Source organism: Parus major, chromosome 2 (genome assembly GCF_001522545.3).
Source record: "Parus major isolate Abel chromosome 2, Parus_major1.1, whole genome shotgun sequence".
Classification (NCBI taxonomy): Eukaryota; Metazoa; Chordata; class Aves; order Passeriformes; family Paridae; genus Parus; species Parus major.
Genome location: NC_031769.1, coordinates 43,093,541 through 43,121,027, shown reverse-complemented (window position 1 = coordinate 43,121,027; position 27,487 = coordinate 43,093,541). Strand labels below are relative to the sequence as shown.

Below are 27,487 nucleotides of genomic sequence, written 5' to 3'. Positions count from 1 at the left end.
GGAATGTTTTAATTAACTGTCTAAATTATGTAAATAATGGAAATGGTAAATAGGTAGGTGCTCAACTATCCCAAATATCTTCACTGACCATTGAAGAACTTTATAACACAATACACCCAACATCAATATCCTCAAAGGACTAAGGATTGGGCTGCTCCAATTGACACTCTAAAAAGTAGCATAATATGAAGAGAAATTTTTTAAGAACTTGATAAGGTGTTTTCTCCAGCAAATGATTTTGTGGATCCATTCATTTCTGAAAGCTAAGACAGCTATCTTCATTCATTGTTTCAAATATTTGTGCAATGAACAGTTGGATTGCTTTCTGAATTGTCCCAATCAGTGATTTAAAACAAACTTCGTTAGCTTACAAATTATATTTTGAGGTAAACTATTCTAATCTCTAAACATTAGGAAAAGCAATCCATAAAGCAATAGGGAAGAAAAAAGAAATTTTTCTGTTTAGAAAGGGTTGTGTTAATATGGTCTTTATTATCCATAAAAATTCCATAATGCACCCAGGGGCAGCATTAGAGAAACGGCATTTACAGTTCTTCCAATCTATTTGTTAATGTCAAGTGGATTATTAGAAGGAATGCAAGAGCTCTCACAATACCACACTTTTTATTCCAGGCTTAAAGCTTAGAGATTTTGATATTCAAAAACCCAGAATATGAAAATAATTCAGTTCAAACACCAGCATGAATGTATTTTTAATTGTTCCCAGAGCTCAGACAGCAGTGAAGTGGACAAACTGCCTGATACCAACACACAAATGAAATCAAGAGCTTTGCTTTGTTACAGAACTTACTTGCTGAATCACCAAATACTGTGCAAGCTATGTTACTGTCAATATTAGAGGAAACATAGCAGCACTCTTCCCTTAATTGTCACAAATTCTGTATCTGTCTTTTTCAGTGAAGCAGGGTTTAAGTGGAATAGATCACCAATGTGATTTATCAATAAATTATATTCGGACAAGGAATTGTTTTTTTCTCATGAAAACAATGAGGTAATATTAGGGGGGGAAAGAAAGTACATATTCTCCAAACAAAGTTTTTACTCAGGGAAATATAGCAACATCTTTTGTTCTATTTCTACTACTGTACAAAAAAAAAAAGTAGTTTCCCCTTCCAGTAGATTTTGAAACTAAGGATTATCTCATTGGAAAGACATTTCTAAGGTTTTTTTTCCTCATTGTTAAGAGGAAATGGTTGCCTTGGTCATGGCTAACAAACCTGGCACATACATGAGGCAAAATCTGTTTTGAAGTAATGACATTTTTGTCATTCATGACAAAGGTAGGACAGATTCTGAGGTTTGGGAACAAATGGATGTTCTCCTCCGCCATGGGGATCTGTTACACTGAATTCCCTATGACAGGTGAAGGAACAAAACAGGATTTTTTTGCGAGACAGAGAAGGAAATGTCATTAGGATAATTTAAGGAGCTGCTAATCCACGGCTTCCTTATTCTTGACAGGGAAGATCTTCAAACAGGGAATTCACAAATTTCGTATGAGGCACACAAGGCGCAAGCACTGACCTGGGGCACGACAGGGCACCATTGCCCAGCGCTCGCTTCCTGGCGATGCCACTATCAGCTTTTCTCAGTTCTTCTTCCGTGGGGAGTGCCAGCTGGTCTCAGAGGTCACAAATTCCTACCGGTGAGGGGTAATTTCCCCTCCAAGGTCTCCTCAACACCAAAGTTGGTGGCACAACCTGCGTGTCCCTCTTTGGCCAGGGAGAACAGTGCGAGGTGATCGTGTAGACCTGCCCGGGATGTGGTACAACCTGAGGGATCCGGGGCAGGTGACAGAGAGAACAGAAATGGACACTTGAGGAGAAATAGCCGCGGTGAAGAGAAAATGGAAACTCCTTTTTTTCTTCTTCTTGCTGAAGCATCCCCGAAGAAGCTGAGAGGGTGGCAGCGGGAACGGGGAAGTTTGCTGTGACCTCGCATTAACTCATTTTTAGCAGCACAACCCAAAAACGCCGTCACGTTTAGCTGAGGGCAGCAGATTCCCGCCGCCAGCCCCTCCGGCTCTCCCTCTCCGCTATTCCCCAGCCTCTGGCGGCCCTCCCCCTCCTGGGCTGCTCCAGCAGCGTTCCCGGGCAGGGAGCCGCCGCGGGACGGGGCGGGAGCGGCAGAGAGAGGGAGGGAGGGAGAGAGTCGGCCCGCGGGACAGCTTCCTCCCGCTCTCCCTTCCTCGTCCGGTGGCCGCAAGGAGCGGACCATGGCCCGCAGCCGCCGCCGGGAAGGCTCCGCTCCGGGCACGGCCCCGCCGCCAGGTCCCGCCGTGGGCACCGGGCCCTGGGCTCGGGGTTAGAGCCTCGCCCGGGGCGGACGCGGGGCCATGGGCACGGCGTCGTCCCTGGTTAGCCCGGCGGGCGCGGTCGGGGAGGTGATCGAGGACACGTACGGCGGCGGCGGCGGCGAGGCCTGCGAGATCCCGGTGGAGGTGAAGCCCAAGGCGCGGCTGCTGCGGGGCTCCCTGCGGCGCGTCGGCGGCTCCCGGCCCGGCGGCCTCATCGGGGCCAGCTTCAAGTCGACGGCCTCGGTGCAGGAGCTGGAGTGCGTGGCCGAGTACGAGCGTCTGAGGAAGGAGTACGAGATCTTCCGCGTCAGCAAGAACAACGAGGTGGCCTCCATGGTGAAGAAGGAGGCCAAGCTGGACAGGGAGAACAAGCGGCTGCGCGCCGAGCTGCAGGTAGAGCCCGCTGCCCCGCGGGTGAGGGCACTGAGCAGCAAAGCTGAGGCTGCCAAGGACTCGTCCCGCTTCTGGGGAAAGCTGTGGCAGGGAGGTGACGGGTGCGAGGGAAGGCAAGGTGCTGGGGAAATGGTGCCCCGCTGCTCTCCTGCTGAGCCATGGGGATGCTGTCAAAGTGCGGGATGGGGACCGCACCCTGCGCTGCTGTGGCGACCGATGACAGGGAATAGCCTGAAGTTGCGCCAGGGGAGGCTTAGGCAGGATATTAGAAAAAGCTTCCAGACCCAGAGGGTCTGGGACACTGGAATAAGCACCCCGGGGAAGTGGTCACAGCAGAAGGCTGACAGAGTCCAAGAAGTGTTTCGACAATGACATGGTGTGACTGTTGGAGTGTCCTGTGCAGGGCCGGGAGTTGGACTCGATGGCCCTTGTGGTTGCCTTCCAGCTCAGAATATTCTCGGATTCTGGCCGCCCTACAGTAAGGAGAGATGTAGGGTGCTGAGTTAATACTGTTGTCAGGCCTGAAAAGTAATCTAAAACCTCTTACCGTCAACAAAACTCTGAAAAAAATTAAATATGAAATGTTTTCAGGCACTTCAGAAAACATACCAGAAAATATTGAGAGAGAAAGAAAGTGCATTAGAAGCTAAATATCAAGCCATGGAGAGAGCTGCTACTTTTGAACATGATCGAGACAAGGTCAAAAGGCAATTCAAGGTATGGTTTGACTTTCTGTTCCTTGGAAAATGACCAAAAGAGATGGATGTCACTTGTTCACATTCCCCAAATGAAACTTTCTCCAAAAGCTTTCATGAGGGCCTGTCCTTAAAGGCACCCTAGAGTGTCATAGCTGTAGCTGCCTATTTCCATTAAAATAATCCTACTGAAACCTCTCTGTAAGACTAACACGAAAAAAATATGAAATAACTTTATAAATATTAAAAAGAGAATATGAGGTGATATATCATCAGCTAAATTCCTGCATTGAATTTGAACACAGGAGTGTTCAAATTTATATTGGAGAGTGACAAGAAAACATGAGCTGCAAATTGACACATGCTTAAGGAATGTATAAACACATAGTTCTATTATTTCTGAATAAATTTTATATGTTGCATTGTAAGGTGTAACACCTCTAGCTTACATTTTTTGAAAAGTGTGTATTGGTGCATCTCTTTTGACTTCAAAAATAGGATAGTAAATTAAAGACAGTTTGCACTCTATGGAGGGATGACTTGAAAGGCCAGGCATGTTTCTGCTGCCCAAAACAGGGAAGTAGGTCCTAGTTTTTCACTATATTCAGGATTCTTCATGTCCTTAATTTTAATTTTCTGTAGTTACATGTGGTTTGTGTTTAGAAGATATATAAAAAGAAGATTGTTTCTGACCTTATTTGAGAAATGAGACATGAAGACTATTTCATTTCTTTGAATTTAAAACTAGATTAGTGGTTTTTTTCCCACATGATGGTAATAAGTTACAAACAGGACAGCTAGAGATGCTTGATCAATTTCTGTCATAGAAAATTTACATTCCTGCAACAATAAAATGTAAATACAAGACTATATGTAATTGTAAAGAAATACATGGAAGAACTAAGGAAACCTTTGAAAAAATTGTTACATGTAGCAATTTTAGAAGACAATAAAGTTTAAAGAGTAAAAAGAGTTGTTTTAATTTTTAAGAAAAATACTAATGCAGACTTCTTTCAGAACGGTATGCTAAAGTTTATAATGGTAAAATTTTAAAAATAGATATTTTTTAATGATGGTGTCCTGCTCATTTCTGATTCACAGTGGCTTCAGGTTCATATTTTCATGTCTTTGCCTGGTAAATGAATGCTAGAAACTTACTTTTTAAATTGAAAATAGATAACATGAGCTCAGGAACAGATACTGAATTTTAAAAGATTTTTTTTTTTTTCTCCTTCCTGCTGATAGATTTTTAGAGAAACTAAAGAAAATGAGATTCAAGACTTACTGAGGGCCAAACGAGAGCTCGAAGCAAAACTCCAAAGACTCCAGGCCCAGGGAATCCAAGTATTTGATCCTGAAGAGTCTGATTCTGATGATAATTGTACAGATGTTACGGGTGAGAATTTCATCCCCAATGCTTTGTGCTGGAACATGACTAAAGTCTCCAAATAATAAAGCAGAAGAAAGATAGTTATGTTGTTTTGAAAAAAAAAAAAAGAGTTTTATTAATCCAGATGAAAAGCAATTTAAAGTAGTTTGAAGGGTAAAAACAACCAACCTTGCAAACTTGGTTTAGATTGTGGGAACTTCACATTTCTGGTGTTACAAATGGATAAATGAAGACACAGAGTACTGTCTAGACACAGTTATTTGAACACTTTTTAAAAAATTTTCCATAAACTATTCTGAACTTTCTAGTCTTTTCTGAGTTTTCTTATTCTAGATCTAAGAGATGATGCTCCAGTGTATCCAAAAATCACATCTGAAACTTGAGGAGGTCTTAGATAGACGCTTTTGATGATGACACATGCCAGTGTCAGCTGCTGTGTGTTCCAGAACAGCAGAGTTAGATCTTTAACAAAGAAGAAGTAGGTACAAAACCTTGTATATGCTGTATGGTGAATTTAATAACATGGAAAGGGTTCAGATAAGTATGTGAACAACCTATGTAATAGCAAATATTAGGAAATATCCTCAGCCTTTGATGTCATGGATTCTCATTAACTTTGGACAACCATTTAGATCAACAGCACTCAAAGATGTGAGGAAAACTGCTGAAGGAGGAAAAATTATGATCAGTGGCATGTGGCTGTAGGTTTCAGCTGGAGTATTTAGGACTGATAATTTACCTTGTGTAGTGACAATGAAGAGTGAAGAGGGTTTTTTGGTTTTTTTTTTCCAAATCTTAGCTGCTGGGGCGCAATCTGAATACTGGAATGGAGGAGTGTTGGGAAGTGAGCCATCCATGGGTAGTATGATGCAACTTCAGCAGTCTTTCAGAGGGCCTGAATTTGCTCATAGCTCTATAGATGTCGAGGGACCATTTGCAAATATAAACAGAGGTAAGTAATGGTAATTTATTTTGCTGGGATTGTAGGTGTCTATGGAATTTTTCCAACTATGCTTAAGTAACTGTTCCTTCTTAGATCCTTTTCTGTCCACTCTTGGGTAATTTAGCTAAAGGATTTTTTAGAATTCTTCGTAAAAATCAACAGAAATGTAGCTAAGTTATGGTTAATATATGTGGTGACTGTGGTATGTGCAGCAGTGATCTTAGCAAACAGCAGTTACCAGTGCTTTGTTGTGAGTATGTTCCTTATGTTGACAATGGAAGATAGTGGCTTCTTCTTTCAATATCTGCTGGTGTTCTTTTTTTCCATTTGTATTCAGATTCTCTACTTCCTGAGTACGAGCATCATATTTTTATTAGAATAAATTATACCTCTGTTTTATTCATTGATTTTGCATGGGTTTTGACTCTGCCTAGGGGGCCACTTATGGAAATCTGATTGCAAGACCAGGATGTACGTGTTGTTATGTAAATCAGTGCTTGATTTTTCCTTGTCTATAATTACTGCTTTTGAACTTTGTTTCCCAAGTGGCCTCTTGTAAATTGGCTTCTGATACTCTGGTTTCCTTCACTGTTGTCCTGGCTCTGGAACCTCTCCTGCATATAGTTGAGTTTTCTGGCAGTTTATCCCTTTTTAGTTCAATCCTTCAGGCTCTGTCTAATTGAGAAGTCTGTGCCTGCAAAGTGGGAGGGGTGGGTCTTCCCTATGATGGCCCCAGCTTCATACACTAAGCCTTTCAGCAAACTATATGGTCCTGAGAAGAGAACCTATTCCTATCTTGAAAGAATGACCATCCACAAAAAGAAGAGTCTAAGAAAGTTTTAAAAGTCTCTGCTTCTGTAGGGAATAAACATACAATGCTACAGAAAACAAAGGAATTTTTTCTTCAGAAGTCGAAGTTCCCACAGTGTTTTGCTGTGTTTTTTATTCATATGGTCTAATTGAAATACATGTAGATCTGAAGGAAAAAAAAGTGTTTGGTTATGAATGAATTTATTACTCCTATATATTGTTACTTATATTACAACTGTCAGCTTGATTTAGTGGAAACATTTCATCAATCCTTTTTAAAGGAACTATCATTGTGATGGTAATATAAATAGATTTAACACTTTTATTTTGCCACATTATCGAATTGTGTGACATTATCAAATGGTATGAGTTCTCAAAATTTGTAAAATTTAAATAATCAAATAAAAACACTACTACTATTTTGAATAAAATGTAGTATTCATGATGTTAAGAGGTTATGACTTACCTGTTATGCAGTGTAATGACATGTGAAGATCTCTAAGACTTCATTGTGGGTTTTTTTTTTCCATTGGCAGATGATTGGGATGCTGCTGTTGCCAGTTTATTGCAGGTTACTCCTCTGTTTTCCCACTCTTTGTGGAGTAATACAGTAAGATGTTATATTATCAGTACTGATGAGACTCAGCCAGAAGTGACTATCTTCATTAGAGTGAGTACCTCACAAACCTATGCTCACTTGTATGCTATCTTGTTTCAATGTGATGCTGGTTCAGAAGTTTGTCTAATACTTCTTGAAAGCTTTAGTACATGTAGTCTGATTTCAGTGAAATCAGTGAAAGTATTGTCAAGGGCTTCAGGGGAGCACACTGCTTAGAGAAAAGAAACTGAGATTTGTTTGGTAGGTCCTTAGTGCTATGCATGTTTAGTAATAAAGCACTGTTGCTCACATTTGCTTTCAGAACTACTCTCCAAAACTTCAACGAGTCTGTGAAACAATGGGGTACTTCTTTCAAGTTGTTAGTTTTTCAACAGAGAATGAAAGGCCCCTTCAGGATGTAAGAAGATGGGAAATTGAAAAAAGTTCATTAGTCATTTTGCTCCTGCATTTAACTTTGCCAAGGTGAGTATTTTCCAGGCTGGTGAAACAAATGGCAGCTGGTAATTTATGCAGAAGGCATAGCTTATTAAAATGTATGGGATGCTTTGCTCAGTATGTTTCCTAAGCTAGTAACTTCAAAGTGATACTCCCTCAAACTTTAGGTTTGCTAGAGCAGACACTTAAAAGAATATATCAGCTTTGTACCATTTTCTTTTTCTTGTAGCTACAAATTCTCTTAAAATACAGCCTGAACGGTATCTTAATAACATGCAGAAATGTTCTGTTTTCCAAGAGCAGCTCTCTGTTGTTCATGTGGCTGTGTCTTAGGAATTCAAGATGGCTGATGTGCATGTTCTCAGTGTTTTTCATTTGCTTATCTAGCCTTACACCTGTCTGTAGTATTTGGGATTTATTCTATCTCATGTTAGCTCCTGGTTTTGGCTGTCTTTCAGACTAATTTAATGGCTCTCCTGTGTGTTACCTTATGCTAGCTTTTGACAGTTTTGATTTACTGAAGTCATGATGTTTCATAACAAATAGCAATGGAATGTGGTCTGTTTGTTCAGTGAGTAATTTCTTAACCTTCTAGAAGAAGCATGATTCACTAAAGAAAATACACCAAAGGAGGGATACTTTTTGAATTGTGTTGGGAATGTTACTGTTATGCCTTATATGCTGTTGCCAAATAACCCAGTTTTACATATTTGGAGCACAAATATGTAAGAACAAAATATGCAGGGGAAAAAGAACCCATAAGTATTAATTTAGAGAATTCTCCTTAGAAAAACTCTAATGAAAATTGTAGTGCTTGTGTAAAGATGGTAATATTTGAGCAATCCTGTCTGCTATTGTCAGCATCCCCAAGTAGTATAGTTCCTTCTGTGGAACAGCAATGGATATCCATGAATATCATACACATCTACAAATGCAAAGTGGTTTTGAATTTGGAGGTGTCAGATTCTCCTTTTTAAGTACTATAAATTGAAAGACTGTTCCCCAAGACATCTGGCAAATACTAAAGGACGCTTCCTAAAGAGGTCAAAGATAGAACAGAACCTTCAGATAACTGATAGCAAAGCATATATATGATGCTTATTAATCATATGTGAAACCAGGTTCTTTCCATGTAAGGCAATTACCTTTCATTCTGCATATTGGTATGACAGGAAAAACAACTTTAAATTTACAAATCAATAATCATAAAAATTAATAAATTGTTTTACTGGTTTTGGTACAGGTAGCATAAATCTCTCTCAGCTTTTTCTTGCTTCAGAATTTTTCTCAAATTCTCTGTTGAAGTATTTGATTGCTTTTTGCTATAAATAGTGAAACCCGTTTTTGGAGCTTGTGTTGATTGAACTGTTTACTACAGCAGTGTAATATAGCACAAGAATGCTGATTTCCAATCTAGTTGTTTGTTGGAGGACTGTGAAGAAGCCTTCTTGAAAAATCCAGAAGAAAAACCTCGGTTAATTTACCACAGAAGGGAGGATGGCAGAGTCAGTTCAGTCTCAGTGCAACAGTTAATTGAGCAAATTTCTTGCATGAACAAAGCAAAGGTATGGCATTTAAAAATTGCTATAAACAACACTGCATGCTAGTAGTCCCAGATTTTAGAAGAAATTGCATTGCACTCATTGCTCTGGCTGCTCATTCTGTGAGCTGATCGATGAAGCTGAAATTTATGAATATTATGAAATTTTCATTAGCAGGGGAGAAAAAAAAGCCACATCACTTTCACTGAAAAAAAAATGTCTGTGCTATAAGGTTAGAATTTCTTACCTGTATTTAGGCATTTAGATGGAAAAGTTGTTTATCTGAGGTCCCTCTGAAGCCACTGATGGAAATGAAATGTAACTCTAGCGAGATTCCTGCTGCCTAAAAATTGATCCATTATTATTTATTTTCCTCTACAGAAACAACGGTTGAGAACAGCTGAAACTAGATGGCTGACTTTTAAAGTTCTTGGGCAAAGTGAATCTTACCTAAGGAAGGCAACAGAATGGAATTTAAATGTGTTCCAGAATGTTTTTATTGAAAGTCCTAAATACTATTCTTAGTTGGATTCAGAGTTGTGTCATGCTTTGCCATTTACTTTTTCAGATGATTGACCATGTCGGAGGTGTGGAGGAAGGAGCATATGAAATCTATAATTGTGTGGAAAAAATAATTAAACAGGTAAAAGTAAATGATGCGTTTTAGCTTTTTCAGTCTATGCTGATTTATGATCTTAAATGATGTCAGTGTAATTACTATGTGGTACTTAGATGTGATTCGAAGTACCTCTCTGTTTTATCATTAATATCTGGCAAGCAAGGAGATGTGCAAGTGGAAAATAAAACCCCAAACTGAGCAGTGCTTTTATGGACAGAAGCACAGGACCACGGGAAAGGGTTCTATTTATGGGTCTAAATTAGCTTTTAATTTCTCTTTATCTGTATCTTAGATATGTCCTTCCCTTATTCTTGTGGTGAGTTGTTTCCACTATGAGATATTAAAAAATCAGTGTTCACTTTCATTTAATTGCTTATTTATTTATTTTCTCTGCTACCCTGCAAGGAAATGAGCATATTGGTGTTAGTAGGTCCACACTCGTAATGAGACTAACAGAAAATGTGTTTGCACTAGAGTTGCAGTTTTCTCCTTGTAATTTCTTTTTACTTAGGATATATTGGGGTGTGAAATTACAGACCTAGAAGGCAAGGATTTGGGTAGTAAGGAAGACTCCACTGCTCCTGAAGAAGAAGTTTTTGGTGACGTTTTGTGGGATGCACACGATGAACAAGAGCAGATGGAAGCTTTTCAACAGGCCTCTAATTCAACATGTGAGCTGGGATTTGAGAAAGTGAGTACATTATAAAGGTATATAGATGTATATTATAAAGGTATATAGATGAAGAGAAAGTCATCACTCATTTCTATCCCTTGTTGGGCAAGATGCACTTCAACAGAAGAAGCTGTGTCTGAGAGCATCCTTAAGGCTATCACTCCTTACACTGGAAGAAGCCATATGTCTGATATAGATGGCATATTTCTTTTCTGGGAGAGATGCCAGTTGTTGTGCTGTTGAATGACATTGATGAAGAAGTAGCTGTTGTGTCTGCACTGGAGAAAAACCCTATAACAGTGTGCCAGAAGCAGAGCATCCTCTTAGACGTTGGTCATCAATAGAAAACACTTTGAGTATCTATCTTTTCTTCTTTTTTCTTTTTGATTTCTCTTTTATTTTTCCCCAAGGAAATCCAATCTCTTTCTTGACACCTGGAGTTAGGTCTTTAGGAGATGGTTAATGAAAAGATTTCATCTCATCATGCAGCCATAAAAGAAGAGCAAAGGAAACTTTATAGTGGAAAGCTGCTGAATAGCTCAGTACTTACTCATTACTGGAAATAATTTTTTAAAAACATTTCAGGTTGGGAGTATCAGGAACAGTTATATGTTGGGAAGATATAATGAATCTAGGAAGATAGACATTAAAGTCAAGAATGTGGTGCAATGGTTTGTTTGGGCAATGTAAGCGTGCAGTTTCTGTTACTGTTTTTAAATTCATAGTAGCCCTATTTTACTGGCACAATATATTCTTTTACTTCACCACTTCTATACTGGTAATGGTTTGGAGGATTGTACCATCTTTACTACATTCTAGAGCAATCATAATATAACATTAAAGAAAAGATACCAATGTATGTCTAAATGCACCTTTTATTTTGAAGACAAAATATTTCTTCCAAGCAGATGAAGGGTTGCTTTGGTTTATTTTGTCATCTGCTGCAACGTTTTTGGACACTGATATGCTGAAAAAAAGCCTTCTTTTGTATGCTTTTGTATGCTCAAAATAGTCATTCATGGCAGATGCCAGCTTCTTCCTGGCAACCATATCCAGTGCAGTGGAGTAGTTTGGGGAAAGGAGGGGCAAGGAAGCCCAAACAAACACAGAACACAGTTGCTTTACTATAACACTAATTCAGTTTATTTGTACTGAAGAATCCATTTTATATAAATTTTTGAATAAAGTGTTAATTAATTTTACACTTTTTTAAAAAGAGATAATAAATTACTTGGTTTAAGTGTTTCCTTACAACATCTATTTACACCTATACTGTATTGCATTTCACTCCTTTATAAATTGGTACATGCATTTTGAATCTAAATGGTTTACAATACCAGGTACTATATTTTTTCCTTAAACACTGGAATATTTATAATGTTTTCTTCTTTTTTATAGTATTTTGAACGTCTGAATGACCTAGTAGCTGCACCAGCACCAATTCCACCATTGCTTGTATCAGGAGGACCAGGCTCTGGGAAATCTCTCCTTCTATCAAAATGGTAGTGTAAATTGTTTTGGTTTTTTTATATGATGAAATTTAAGAAAAATGTTTCCATTACTTTTCAAACATTGTGTCAGTAAGAGGTAAAACAGGGGCATTTACAAAGCGCTGAAGTTACTGAAGCCTCCTGGAAAGAGGTGATATTTGAGTAGCTAATTTCATCTGGACTGCCTTTAACAGCTCCCTGCCTCCAGCTGCAACACCTTATGATAAGGCATCACTTACTGTGTTTGCACAGCATTACAAGTAGTTCAGTAGTGTTGCCCTTCTCTGATCCACAAGAAGGCTCTGAAATAAAGAAAGAATCATCATAATTTATCATAGACCATAGAATTTTATGGTCACTTGTACGCTGTGACAGAATTTGCCATCATAAAAATAAATTGATCGTGTTATTGCTTTTTAAAAGCTTAGTGGCACATGACTATTCAGTGCCAGAAAGGGCACTTGCTAATTGCTGTCAGTGATGGTGAGAGCAAAAGTGGAATCTGACATTAAAAGTTCAGTTATAGCTCAGGAAGTGTCTATCCTATTTTGTAAGATAAACATGGAACATGTGTAGCTCTATCTCCTTTGGCAAAACTGATGCTTTTTGTTTGAGATCTATTTGGAAAATTTCTGTCTGTTGAGTCTTTTTTTTTCCTTCTCTTCTTTCATTAGGATTCAATTACAGCAGAAGCATTCACCAAACACTCTAATTCTTTACCACTTTGTTGGGAGGTCCATGTCTACTAGTTCAGAATCTGCATTAATAATTAAGCGCCTTACTCTAAAGGTAATGCTGTATTACGTGTCCTGTATTGCATCTTTCTTTGTGTGTGTGTATCCATGTGTGCAAAGATAACATTTTCTACGAATTTTTCAGCATCTGTGAAAAGTAATACAAATGTAGGAGAAAAATATTCAGGTTTGGCTTGGCCAGGACTCTGGGCAGCCTGGTCTGGTTGAAGATGTCCCAGCTCACTGGAGGGAGTTTGACTAGGTGGCCTTTAAAGCTTCTCCCAATCCAAACTCTTCTGTAACTCTGTGAAATGTAAGGCATTATACAATGAGCCTATGTAGCTCAATTAAATAGCATCTCTGGGATATTCATAACAGATCAGCATTAGCAGTTATGTTTCCAGTGACCTATTTCCAGTGACTTATAAAACCGTATAAACTCCTTCCAAAATTCCCTGCCATCTGACCAATGAGAGAGGCAGGTGGTACCTCTTGGGTCTATACTTAAGAAACCTGAGGTTGTATTGGCCACTTGACACCATCTTGTTTCTAGACTAGGCTCTCTCCTATATTAATTCATTTTTAATTGTGTGCTAAATATGTGCAAAATAAGAAGGATAGTTTTTGTGCCAGGGTCTGAACTTGTTTTTTGCACCACAGAGTGGTACTAAGGGCCTTACAGTACTAAAACCTGTAGAAAAATTAATTCAGTTGTGCTATCCTTGCGATTTTCTCGTCTATCCTAGATGTTTGCCTGTTTAATCTGTGCAACTTCAATTCCTTTAAGTCTCCATATTTCTTGTCTATTTTGTAAAGGTTATCTCTCTAGGATTTAAACACTGAGTTCAAGAGATGTGCTTTGTTCTGCATATGCCAGCTTTCTGCATATGCTAGAAGGAAAGAACTCTGTGTGACCTTGACTAGGAAAATTGCATCCAAATCACATGGAGTTTTTTTTTGGGGGGGAGGGTGAGGTAGGGGGAGAGAACTGGGTTTTTTTTCCTCTTTTGTGTCTGTAGGACTTCTTTCAACTATCCTAGCTGATTTTTAAGGTAGAATTTCTTGTACATGTTTATAATTCTGCAGCTTATGCAACACTCTTGGTTAGTATCACCTCTGACTTTCGATCCAGCTAAACTTCTGGAAGAGTTTCCCCATTGGCTGGAAAAACTTTCTGCACGCCATCAAGGCAGCATTATTATAATTATTGACTCTATTGACCAAATACAGGTATGTTTTCAAAATCTTTGCCATTTGTCAGTCTAATGGGAATCTTGACTATTGTGATATGTTCAGCCATAGCTATATAACAGAAAAATTACTGTTTGCTTTGCTCTGAAGAGAACATACAGAAAATAGTTTTGTAAAAAGTGCAGCTGAATTATTTTTGTAGATACATTATTTGGAGGTTGTTTTGGTTTTTTTTTTCTTTTAAATTTTATCTTTACGCCTTAATTTCTGGGCAGTCTGGTTACATTACTTATCCAAAAATTCAAGGCTGTGAACTGATTTATTGGGAATGTAAATGGCCTGGTTTTTATGAGGTGAACATTTCAACATTAGTATTCTATCTGCTTTATTTAGTGTATAGTTGTGCTGATACATATAAATGGGTCATTTAGTACTGTCTAGAGGACCAGACCATGAAACATATTAAAGGACACTGGAGAATTTAAGACTCCATTCATTGGGTTGCACAGTTAATGAAACATAGAAACATCTGGCATTGTTTTAAACTACCTCTGTGCTAAGAAATTAAAATTTGTTTTTAAGCAAGCTGAGAAACATATGAAGTGGTTGATAGATCCACTGCCAGTGAACGTGAGAGTGATTGTATCAGTGAATGTAGAAACATGTCCGCAGGCGTGGAGGTATGTTATATTTCTGTGATGTGTCAAAGTATCCTGGGTTAGAACTATTATTTTAAATTGCAGTTACTCATTGAAGAGCAGACAGATTTGTCAAGACATGGAGATTTAATAAGATATTATCTTGCAACCTATGAGGAAAATGAAAACTTCTCTATTGTAGCTGCAATGACAGATTTTAGCTGTTGAAAAATCAGATTTTTGTTTTACTGTGATGGATCTATCCACATGACTGTATGAAAGATGATATTAAATGCAGTCAGATTCACATCAAGAACTGCAGTACCATCATGTAGATTCAGGATAAGGCTAAAAGTGGAAATTTTACTTCAGATTATTAGAATTTCATAGTAGCAGGGAACAGCTTCAATTACTGCTTTGATATAAATCTTTAAAAAGCCCTGGAACTCTGATGTCTTTTCTTTTCCTTTTTTGTGCTGTTTAATAAGGTTCAAATATGACTTTTTTCTCTTTTAACAAAGGTTATGGCCCACTCTTCATCTTGATCCACTGAATTCCAAAGATGTTAAATCTCTCATTAGTGCAGAATGTAACTCAGCAAATGTTAAATTGACTAAAGAGCAGGTATGTCTGTTGCAGTTTTTCTAAAATACATTACTCTAGTATAACTTCTAATGAAAACATGGAAAAATGAAATAAGCCCAGCTGCCAAAATAAAGAATTATATTTAGCTAACTAAATATGATTGCTCAAGATAGCATAAAGTTTGAGTATTTTTTCCCCATGGCTTATAGCACTGAAACACATATGGAACAACATAAATTTTTAACAGAAAAACCGTGCAGTTGCACATACTGCTGTAAATGTGTTATTTTATTTTAAAATACCAGATTTAATTACGTTTTAATTAATTTTTGTTGCATAATACTGTAACAATGATTGACAGAGTGGGAAAAACAGTATTTTACCTTTGCCCTTGAGACTGATTCTGTAAGGTAATCTTCATGTTGAGATGTAATGTTAGATCCTAACTCTTCATCTTAAATTCAGATAGAATTTTTGCTCATATGCTCCTATAGCTGGAAATGTGCAGTATTTTGTGCACTACTTACTTATAGTCTTCAGATGATACAGATAGAAGAATATCTAGAACTTTTGTTTTCTTATAAAACAGTGAACATTTTATTTGTATGGTTAGTTTTGTTCCAGCTCACAGATTTTATTTAAAATGTTGTAGGAGAAGAAGCTTGAGAGACACTGTCGTTCCGCCACAACTTGCAATGCTTTGTATGTCACTCTCTTGGGCAAAATCATTGCTTGGTAAGTTGAGGTGTTTTGGAAATGACTATGGTCATTGCTAGATTAGAAGAATTCAAGTAGGTTAGCCTTTTGAAATACTTTCATTTAACACACAATGAATCTTTTTAAGAAAAAAACAATGGAGAAGTTTTTCTCTTCACTGACTCTGCAATAGGAACAGAAATCAGAGTGTTCGGTCACCAGTTTGATACTAAGAGAACCCAAATAGTTGCATCTATTTGTTTTCAGCTCTTCAATTCCTGTTTTGTTTTAATTTGTTCTTCTTTATGGGTGTATCAGTTGCTTCAGTGGTTTTTAAAGGTATTTGGAGAATATTGGTATTGTGTTGTTAAACAGTTAAATTCAGGTGTGTTGTATTTACTGATGTACCAGAAAGTTTGCCCCATAGATTTTTAAGGCTACAAGGAAGTTAAACAACTGTTTAGTTTAACATCCTGCATATGGTCCTTAGCCTTGTAATTCCTGCTGTGGAGAAAATTAATCTTCCCTGTTGTGCAAGAGAATACCTAATAAGTGCATTGGCTTCTTATTAACCTAGACTTCATCTTGTTGAGAAAGATGCATTTTTAGTTAAGAGAGTCCCAGAAGATGAGACACTAATTGGTAATTTACTCCGGGTGACTGATTTCATTATTTTTGTTCACGTTTTATGTTCTAGAAGACTTAATTGCTCCTGAAAACATGCTTTGTAAATGCATTAAATGAAATAGCAGCATGTGGTTTTATCTTTACCCTTCCTGATGTTCTTACTTGTACTCCTGCTGGAGAAAATAACACTGCAGTGTAGGTTTTTTAATAAAATTGTTGCAGCTATTTCGAAAAATCAGACAATATGACAGAAATTGTCTTGCAAGAAATTACCTCTTCTTTGTTTAAATCACACCAGGTGCTGTGCACCTTTTGAACCCAGTAGGAATCCAGAGAATATTTGAGATAGAGCTCTTCTGTAGTTTCAAATCACTCTTACTCAGCCAAATTTAATATGTTAAACCTCACCCTTTTTGTCATTCTGCTCAGTGTTGGAAATACAGGAGATATTGATGAGATTCTTCAGCAGTGTTGCCAGTGTCAAGACACAGTGTCACTGTACAGGCTTGTTCTGAGATCAATTCAGGAATCATTGCAGAGTGACAAAGAGAAAGGTCTTTTGAGAGAGGTAAGCAGAGAATGCATCACTATTTCTACAGGTAATGAATGCTCTTCCCTGTAAAGACTTTTTCTTAACTCGAAAGTAAATACAAATTTGCATTAGTTCATATGTATGATTCAGAGATTATTGCATATTGTTAGTATAAAAGGGACAATTTAATTAATGTAATTACATCTGTTGCATAACTATAGAATGTATGACTGCTTTGTGTTAAATATCAACTGAGATGTGGTCTCACAGAATAAAGCAGAGCTTCTTCACTAGGATGTGATACAGAATTAACACTTCTTTGCTGATCACTACCATGATCTAGGGATTAACTACATTGAACATAGTAAATGCAATCAAAACATGGTGTCTTGTGAATACAAGCATTGCTTATTACATTTCTCACTCCTCTTCCTATGTTTGCAGGATTTCCCTCTTGTGCAAAACATTTTACAATTAGGACACAATACTCCCACTTGCTACTTCTTTGATTCTGGCAGCAAAAGACTCTCAGCATATTTTATCTAGATGAAAGTTCCTTGTGATAATGGAGTTACTCTCTCCCAGTGTTTTAGAGGAAAATTTGAAGAGCCATTAGTTTGTCCCAGCGTGTCCTATTTAGTGCTTTATCTATTAGAGTACTAAACCATTAATACTAAGGCCTCTTTGAGAAGAGGGAAAGGGCTTGTATAGGCAGTGTTTTTTCCATTGGCTATAAAATTATCACAGTGATAAACAGTATTTTTCTTGAGATTTCAGTGTAACTAAGCTCTCCAGGAAATATTGCTAACTGTGAAATCTTGTTTTCTGCTTCATGCAGATGCTGTGTGTCATTGGTGTCAGCCACAATGGGGTGAGTGAGTCAGAGCTGATGGAGCTTTATCCTGAGCTGACTTCTGAAGTGCTGGCCTCACTTCTTCACAGCCTGCACAAAATGCGTCTGCTGACATATGGCTGTGGTTTGCTGAAGTTCCAGCACCTCCAGGTAAAGTTTGTAGTTTTAAGCATGTGCAAGTGAAGCTCCAACCCCTAACTCCAATCCCTGTTTTTTAGCTAAGATCTGTTGTTAGCTAGGTAGGCCTGCAAAATGTTGGTGTTTGCTCATCCATTCTCCTTAACATCTGGTCTGATTTAAAAACACTTTGAAAACTACCAGAGCTGTGATAAACCAGTATTGCTGAAAATCTGGCCTTTCAAACCTTCATAAATTACTAATCCATTAATGGTTAACTCCATATATCCTTGAAAACATTGGTTTCCCAAAAAAACCACAAAGAATCAAAAGCGAAATGAATACTGCCTCAATAGCCAGAGCTGTGGTTTAATGTAAGACAATTTGTTTGTAGTACCTTTGTCATTGAAAGATTTTCAGTTCTACAACATGAGATGTGTTTCATCACCCTGTGTATCATCAGCACTTAAATTAAATACTTTCTCTTTCTTTTAATTATACTCTCTTTTAGGCTTGGGAGATGGTAAAACTAGAGTATATGGAAGCAGGTGAAAATGTTATTTCTGCCTATAGACAAAAACTAGTGGAGTATTTCACCATGCAGTTAAGGTAGGTCAGAATTCTTTAAGATGTGCTAAATTGCAGATTGCATGCCTCATAGATATTTGTGTTTTCTTCTTATGCCTTCTTTGAGTTTAGTAAATTATTATGGCAGGATAATTATGCAAAATTGTCAATTTATAAATTCATTTATTGATATGTTGTTTTTTAATCTTGAAAGAGAATGAGGTTTTTGAAGGGGAATGGGCATATGATAAAGTGATAGTGGGAAAATGTAGGGCATGAATTTGTACCATATCACTTATTTTGTGGTCTCCAACCCCCCTTGGATTTCTAACTCCCAGTAAATTCTACAAAATGTGAGCTTGCTTTGGACTTGAAGCAGAAAACCACTTGTGTTCAGCAAACAATTAGCACATAGATAAGAGGAGGACCAGTAGGACAGCTGAACATCTACAGGTTCATATCCAGCTTGAAAACTGATTTGCATTTACATCCTGAGTTACTGTGTCCCAGCTGTGGGCTGCTGTTTATTGCTCCTCCAAGCATCCACTGTTGGGTAGCAGTAAGCCAAGAGGGCCGCAGTGTGCCAGACAAAGGAGGCACAAAGGGACAGTGGGCTGCTGCAGGGCTGCAGTCCTGCTGGCAGACACAGATTAGTCCATATGAGGTGGGAAGCAGGTTCCTATGGAGTGCCTGGGGGTTCCAGTGCCTTCTGAGGTGAAATTAATATTAACAATAAGAAAACTGAGTACATAGGTCTTACAGTAATCTGTCTGTTCAGATACTCAGGTGTGGAAATTGTATGCTTGCCTGGTTTTTACATCAAATTGACAAGATGTTAGGCCTGTCAGAGTTTTCATTTTCATTTGTTTTTCTTTCAATAGTCAAGACCGAGTGACTTGGAGAAGTGCAGATGAACTTCCCTGGCTCTTCCAACAGCAGGGTGATAAGCAAAAGCTACACAAGTGTCTTTTGAATCTCTTTGTGTCCCAAAACCTTTACAAAAGGTACAAAGGTAGCAACTGCTTTGGCCATTATAAACATTTCATAGTAATTTTTTGTCAATATAAATGAGAAAGTGACAGATTCAGATACTTGAATAGTAGAGGCTGAAGTGCTAAATGCTGTTTCCATATAAATAATGGATTTTTTCTATTCTGTTACACCCTGGGGGGTGGTAAAGGAATAAATATTGCTGTTGAATACCATTAGTCTCCATGGATTGTCTCTGTAGATGCTGTAGCATAACAACATTTGTGCATGTAGGCCTTTTATTTCCTAAGCTAGCATCGGTATGAATAGAGGGGTATCAGAGATAAGATTCTTTTCCTTGTTAAAACAGGGGACATTTTGCAGAATTGCTGAGTTACTGGCAGCTGGTTGGGAAAGATAAGAGCTCTATGGCAGCTGAGTATTTTGACTCTCTGAAAGAATATGAAAAAAGCAGTGAGGGAGAGGAAAGTATGATCTGCCTGTCTGATCTTTATGAGACCCTGGGACAGTTTCTTAAGGACCTAGGTCTGCTCAGTCAGGTAAGTACATTTAGAGATTGTTGTAACAGCAAAAAGGCAAATGAAGCAGAGCTCAGTGTGTGCTTTCTATGGCAGCAGTTAAGTTATTGCAGCATAGAGAATGCTGCCTGCTGCCCTCATGCTCTGGACTTGGCTGTTACAGGCTGTAGCTCCTCTGCAGCGTTCTCTGGAGATTCGAGAGACCGCGCTGGATCCAGACCACCCAAGGGTGGCACAGTCACTCCACCAGCTGGCAGGAGTGTATGTTCAATGGAAGAAGTTTGGAAATGCTGAACAGCTGTATAAGCAGGCACTGGAAATCTCTGAAAATGCCTATGGAGCTGAACACCCTCGGGTGGCCCGTGAGCTTGACGCACTTGCAACCCTATACCAAAAGCAGAACAAGTAAGCTTAATTACACTGCTGGTTTTGTTTTGTGGAGGAAGTACAAAAAAAAATTTAAAAAAATGGCAGCAAAGGTTTTCTTCCTGAAGCCAGAATTTTAATTTGGTTCTTTTTTTTTTGAGTTTGATATGTTCAAGTTCACCCATGAGCATCCCCTCTCTATTCTTGTAGCAGGTCACATAGGAGGGGCCAACTTTTCTGCGTAGTTCAACAAAAAACTTGTATAGATAAAGGAGGAACATTGTCTGGCCCTTAGGATTCTGTTAATTTTTTATTTGAAAATGTGTGGTGATTTTCAAAAATCTTAAATTTCTAAATCTGTACACTTAACTTGGAATTTTTCCAGCACATTTATTGATGCTACATTTGACATTTTCCTAACACTACGAATGACTGCTTTCAGATATGAACAAGCTGAGCAGCTGAGGAAAAAGTCCTTCAAAATACGCCAAAAAGCAGCAAGGCAGAAAGGCAGTCTGGTAAGGAAGTGCTTGATATTTAAAAAGAGGTGTCAGGCATGTTGCAGCTGTTCTAAGCAGATGATAAATAGTGTCTACAGAGCTGACAATGCTCCAGGGCTTTTAAAAATTGTGGGCATAGGTAGTGAAGCACCTTAGCAGCAGCTTTGGTAACTGCCTTTTCAACTCTGCTGGAAGTGGAGATGTATCAGTGCAACTGGACTGGAGTTGAAGGAAGTGGAAAAGAAAGAAGTAGGTATATACATTTCAGAAGTGCAGAATTACAGGTGTTATGATTGTGTGTCAAAGTGACAATGGAAAAAGGTGTTCTCCAGAATAGGCCTCTCCTGAAGCCTTTATCCTAATAGTGAACACAGTGTTTCTTGCAATGGAAAATCCCAGTAAAAGTATAGGTAACATACAGAGTTTTTCTGTGTTTTCTTCTCTGTTATTTTTCAGCTGCAGGGTTTCCCTTGTCATTTTTGAGCTAAGGGTTTATCATGTGATGCCTGTACTGTAAAAACTCCAGAGCTCAAGTTGTAGCTCTGATGAAAGTAGCAAAAAAACATAAATACGTTGCTATTTCCACAGTGATTAAATAAGAATAATTTTGGTTCATGAAGATTTGGTCTATTTCTGTAATGAGTTCTGCTGCAAAAGTATTTTTAGCAAGATTGCAAAGATGAAAAATAGAGTGTGTAAGAACAGCTGCACTTTTTACTTTTATTTATTTTGCTTGTAAGAATTAACTTGTCTGCCCATTTTAAAAGATTGATGTGAAGCCTTGAGTAATATTTTATAATATTAAAAATGTGTATATGTATATGGTGTTTAGGACAGGAGATTATATTAAGTTTTGAGTTTATAAACTTAAGAATTTGATCTGAATTGGTTATTTGAACTGTGGAGTTTAAGCAAATTAGCATGTCTGGTACAGGAAGACCAGTGTGAGAGCACAGTAACTTGAACTTCCTGGAAATTTTCACCAAAATTTCACATTTTTGATGCAATTTGCTGATAGATTGTAAGTAAGCGTTTGCCACGTAGCTCAAAAATAGAACTTGAGGATGATTGTGCACCTTTGGCACCAAATTAAGTATTTTGTTTTTCTGTCTCTAGTGTTAAACTTTAAAATTACTGGTGACTGGCTTACATTTCCTTCTCTTTGCTGCAGTGTGGCTTTGCTCTCCTGCGTCAAAGAGCCCTGCAACTGGAGGAGCTCACGTTAGGCAAGGATACACCAGATAATGCTCGAACCCTCAATGAGCTTGGAGTCCTCTACTACCTGCAGAATAATCTTGAGTGAGTTGTACTGATTGTGGCACATGCACTGAGTGTTCTCAGATGTCTGAATGGAGGCAGAGCATGGAGATCTGGCACTAAATGCAGACACATGATGAAATGCTTCTGGTTGTACTGCCCCTTATTCAAAACCCTGCTGGGTTTTGTTCACTGTGAAATTGACTCCTATTTTTTTATTTGGTGCTGTTGGCATGTGAGTATTAAACAAGTCAGTGTACTTCCTGCATTCAGAATTGATGTTCCACAGTTAATTAGCCTTTGTTGCAAATACCAGTTCCCTCTCAAAATTTATGCCTCCTCTACTCAGCTGCACTATTTTGTGACTCTCCTTTGCAATGTTCATCTTTGAACAGCAGGATTGTTGTTTTTCTATGACAGTATTTCAAGAAGTCATGACCTAAATATTCATTGTGCTTGTGATCCCTCAGCTTTTACCCTGAGGTCCTGTTAAAACCCAGAAAGGGCCAGAACAGCACAAAGGTTTCTAAAAGAGACAGAGATAAGCAGGGGTGTTGAAGAAGGGGAATAAAAGGTACAAGACAGTTCTGATGGTATGTTTAGCCACTCTTCACATCAACTTTAGCTGACAGAGGAATCTAAACTGTGTGTTGTGAGGGAATTGTAAAGTCACCTAAATCCCACTCTACTGAACTGAATCTTTTCATAGAAGAACAAAAGTGCCCAGCAAAAAAGCACAGAGGGAGTTCTGGAAGTATTTTTACTTACCATTCTTCCTGTACATGATCTTTAAGGCATCTGTAGCTTTTGGGTAATTACAGAAGTATGTAATTATTTAGGATCTGCATACAGAATCATCTCTGCAGTGAAGGAATTGATCATTAACAGTTGTTGGGCATGTGGGGTTTTCATCAGTTTACTCCCATGAAGTGACTGATTATAGAGAAGCAATATTTTATCTAATCTTGTACAAGATTGTTTAATATTCCATGTCATTCATACATAGTTCCTGTTAACATGCAGCCTTCAAGAACAGCTGTATCTCCACTATTACATAGGTGAGAAAAGGTATAAACTTTGTTCTAGTGGAGGTTTAAGGAACTTTTAAAAATGGATATCCCTGCTCTGAACCAGCAAGGCCAAGACTTCATGTAGTTAAAATGAAATCAGTGGCAGATGGGTATGTGTCAGTTAATGAATAATTATTTGTCATACATCATCCTCCAGGCCTTGCATAGAGGGAACACCTTTTGACACTTGTCTAAGAGCTCTAGAATTGAACCTACAGCTCAGTATATAAATGGTCTTTTTTTTTTTTTCTCTAATGTAAAAATGAATTTTTCTGATTTACTAAGCTGACCTCTTGAGAATAGCATGAATGGATTTGTGTGGATGTCAGGATGAGGAGCTGCCTAGTAATAATGGATGCTGTCAGTTTTATGGGGGGATCACCTGTAGTTTTGATAGGGGAGCTGCTGTAAAGCTGTAATGAAATAGCAGCACCCTACTGTAGCGAGATTAAAAGTGCCCTTTTTCCAGTGGTGACATTACACAGAGTCTTTTCTACTTTGTCAGTTCTAAACAGATTTTACTATTGAGTTTCCAAGGCTGAATTTGTTGTTTCTAATAGGCACTTCAGCCTATAGAGATTTAAAATATTGATGAGCAAATATGTTGTGTAGGACAGCAGAGCTTTTCCTGAAGCGCTCCTTGGAAATGCGAGAGCGAGTCCTGGGATCCAACCACCCAGACTGCGCGCAGTCTTTGAACAACCTGGCAGCCTTGTACAATGAGAAGAAGCACTATGACAAGGCTGAAGAGCTCTATGAGAAAGCTTTGGACATCAGGAAGAGAGCCTTGGCTCCAGATCATCCCTCCTTGGCTTATACTGTGAAACACCTGGCAGTGCTGTACAAAAAGATGGTGAGCTCAAGGCTATTACTTCTTCTGATCACCTAAACTAACTGTAATGTCTTTGTATTAATGGAAAAAATCATGTTTTAGGGGGTAGGAATAGTTCTTTTTATATAACAACCTTGAATTTACAGTCAGCTTAAGGGTAATTTGAAGGCTTATGAGGGAGATAGTATTTCACAAATAAACTTTCTGACCGAGCCACCTTCAGTTTATGTTGACTCAGTGAAAGATGAGTATTACTCCCATGCAAAATGCACTGTGAGGAGTAAAATTAACCAGAGTATAAACTTCTCCATTTCATAATTTCAAAATGGGTTATGAATATTTGTGTTTGTGGATGGTTGTTTAACCATTTACTATTATTAGTGTAATAGTGATGTACTCTTTCCAACTTTTGAACCAAGATCAAGTTCAGTCAATTGTAAGAATTTTATCTATTTTCTATTTTCACATTTTACTGTTCTTCAAAGAGAAAAAAGACCTTCAAGATAATCTCTTGGATCAAATTTGCTTGTGTTTTTGCTAAATAGCTGCTACTTGCTATTGTGTGCATTAAATGGTTTTGGGTCACGATATTTTCTGCTCACTTTAGCTCCTAATTTTCATGCTGCTAGAAGCTGAAAAACCACTCAACATTTGCATCAAAAACCTCTTTGCTAGTTTGAAGGAGCACAAATTAGAAGTCAGTGGAGACAATTATTTAGATAAAAGTACAACTGAAATTTTTTTTTTCAGCCTTCTCAATGAGACACTTGTGGGGAAAAAATAAATTAAGAAAGGAAGAAATAGACCTAGCTGAGAAACACATTAACTGGGAGTTGAATATGCCCAGTATTTTGGAAAATTAGGTTCTAATAAATATTCACAATAAATTATCTGTGCAGCGTATATATATATTATTTAGCAAAGTTATCCCCTTATTCTAGAAACAATTAGATCTTCTCCAAGGCTTTTGTTTAAAATAGATTTTGCTGTTACCATCTTGATACAAGAGTACTGAATCTTTTTTTTTTTCCTGTTATTTCTAGGGAAAGCTTGACAAGGCTGTTCCTCTGTATGAGCTAGCAGTTGAAATTCGACAGAAGTCATTTGGCCCAAAACACCCAAGTGTAGCAACTGCTCTAGTAAACCTGGCTGTCCTTTACTGTCAGATGGTAAGTTTCTCAAGTCTAACATTTGTTTTTCCTGTCTTAGGCTTTTTTATGACTTGTACCTAAATGAAACGAAAGAAGCTTGACCGTATTGAAAAGGGAAATTCTTTATAGTACTTGCAAATTCTTGGGTTCCATTTTAAGTATAGAAAGCGTATTTGGCAAGGAAAAAGTAATTGCTGTGACTGGTAGGCACCACATTGCATCTAGGATGTATTGATACTGTGAAAAAAAAGAAAAGCCAATGTAATTCATATCTGTTACAAAGATACTCGTTTGTAACAAAGAAACTTTCTGCTACCCAAAGAAAAAGCAAATTGAAGCTTTGCCTCTCTATGAACGCGCACTGAAGATTTATGAAGACAGCTTTGGCCAAATGCATCCTCGCGTGGGGGAAACACTGAAAAACTTGGCTGTGCTAAGGTAAGATTATATGCTTCAACCCAATAAATGCAAATTACTGCATGAAACAAAACATCTGGGCTTGTGTACTTTCTAGGAAAACAGAGAGTTTTAAGTACATTGCATTGATAGTATGGTGTATATTTCAATTCAAATTAATTGAGAGACTTGTTTTATTTGCTTGTTTCAACTTTGTTTTGCTCTTTTCCAAAGCTATGAAAGGGGAGACTTTGAGAAGGCAGCTGAACTTTACAAGAGAGCTATGGAAATAAAAGAAGCAGAAACTTTGTTGATAGGTGGAAAAGCAACTTCTCGACACTCATCAAGTGGAGACACATTCAGCTTAAAAAGTGCATTATCACCAAACGCTTTCCCGGAACATGGACAAAGGTGATATAAACCTGCTCCAAGAAAAGGCAGTCTCCATTGATACTTTCAAGTAGACAGAAAATTACTACAACAAATCCGTTTTTCCAAGGATTATGTTCTAGGACTCGCACCTGTCTTCCTGAATGACCTGGAAACAAATGTTTCAGCTTGAAATCCTTCTGCCTTAACTTTGCAGACTGTATGGTACGTACGAAGTGAGCTTCTTTCATTGTATGTGGGTACACACCTTAGTTACTAGCTCAAGTTGTAGCTAACACCAAAAATATGGACGTGATGCCTCTTAGCCTAAGTGCCAGGATTATCCCAAATTGTATAAACACTAAGGAGCAGTTCTTATTTCTGTGTTGTAATAGCATGGCTTAGAGGATTTGTGTATTTTTGTGTCATCAATCCTTCCTGCCTTTTTACAAGCCTTTAAAGTTGTTTCTGAAGAAAATGGTCATTTTGAAAAAACTGAAAATACTGTTTAACCTGAAGTTTTACCTGCAGGGTTATTTAAGCTGTAGGCAAACTTTGATTCAAGGGACTTGTGGAAAATTAATTGGTTTCCTTGGGAAGCTAAGGTATCTAAATATATCATCTACAGTTAAAGCTGTTGTAAGATTGCACTCTGTTCAATAAAAATACTTCCAACAAGCAATCAGAATGAAGATGATTATGGCCAGATTTCCTGTTCTTAAACCTTTAGCAATACTTTTGCTATTTAATCTTATTTAATCCCTTAAAATACAAGAATGTTTGTATTGGCTAGGAAAATCTAGTGATGCAAAATAGTTTGCAATCAGATAAAGAAATGTTAATCAAATCTACCTGTCTGCTGTATTTCTTAACACATGAGTCATCTGAAGAACCAGTCTGAGTTCTGTTCTCAGTCCATAAGTACATGCATCAATTTAAATACATACTAAAAAAAGACTTTTTATAAAAAACAGAATCTAAATGGAAAATTAATTGAAACCCTACTAGAATATTTCAGAGGCAACTAAAGATTAATTTGATGCAGTTTCAAAAATGCAAATGGCCTTCACTTCAGAGGAGTATTTACCTTCCACAGTGTTTTTTCTCTTTTAGAGCAGAATTAATTATTACTCATTTCAGACCTAATTCTGATTAGAAGGAATTTAGTATTTTGGTAATTAAGTAACTTGGCAAAAGAAGAGGTATATAAAACTGACAGCACAAAGATACAACTCAAATTTGATTTTTAAGATAAGGGTGTAGTTGAAAACAAAAATGAAAAACAGCTCTTGAGGTTGTTATGATAGAGCACTAAGAGTTGACATTTTGTAATAGCTCTCTGGATATTCTCCTCTTATTCAGAAAATGGGTTTGTGAGCAAAGCAGAGTGGTAAAACCCTTATTTCAGCCACCTTGAAAAGTTTTGAAAATTGGAAAGTTCTTTGCAGGATTGTCACCAACTAAGAAGAGGGGCAAAAGGAAAAACAGTCAAATAAACATTAAAAAAAACCTCCAAACAAAAGTAATCTAAACGCCCCCATCCTCCAAAACCTCAGCCTACTCAGCTTGTGTG

General features: G+C 37.9%; 1 protein-coding gene across 1 annotated transcript; it reads left to right on the top strand.

Moving 5' to 3' along the window:
* Positions 1-2,236: 2,236 nt before the first annotated feature.
* NPHP3 (nephrocystin 3) lies at positions 2,237-26,761 on the top strand. Its single transcript, XM_015617114.3, has 27 exons — positions 2,237-2,710; positions 3,302-3,427; positions 4,651-4,801; positions 5,595-5,747; positions 7,085-7,218; positions 7,469-7,629; positions 9,020-9,167; positions 9,712-9,786; positions 10,274-10,453; positions 11,834-11,937; positions 12,600-12,714; positions 13,746-13,889; positions 14,433-14,530; positions 15,010-15,112; positions 15,726-15,808; positions 16,826-16,964; positions 17,767-17,931; positions 18,410-18,507; positions 19,347-19,469; positions 19,805-19,994; positions 20,137-20,378; positions 20,782-20,857; positions 22,011-22,138; positions 23,779-24,019; positions 25,042-25,167; positions 25,472-25,587; positions 25,780-26,761. The coding sequence occupies exons 1-27, from the start codon at positions 2,357-2,359 to the stop codon at positions 25,958-25,960; spliced, it is 3,954 nt and encodes a 1,317-aa protein (XP_015472600.1). The 5' UTR covers positions 2,237-2,356; the 3' UTR covers positions 25,961-26,761.
* The last annotated feature ends 726 nt before the right edge of the window (positions 26,762-27,487 follow it).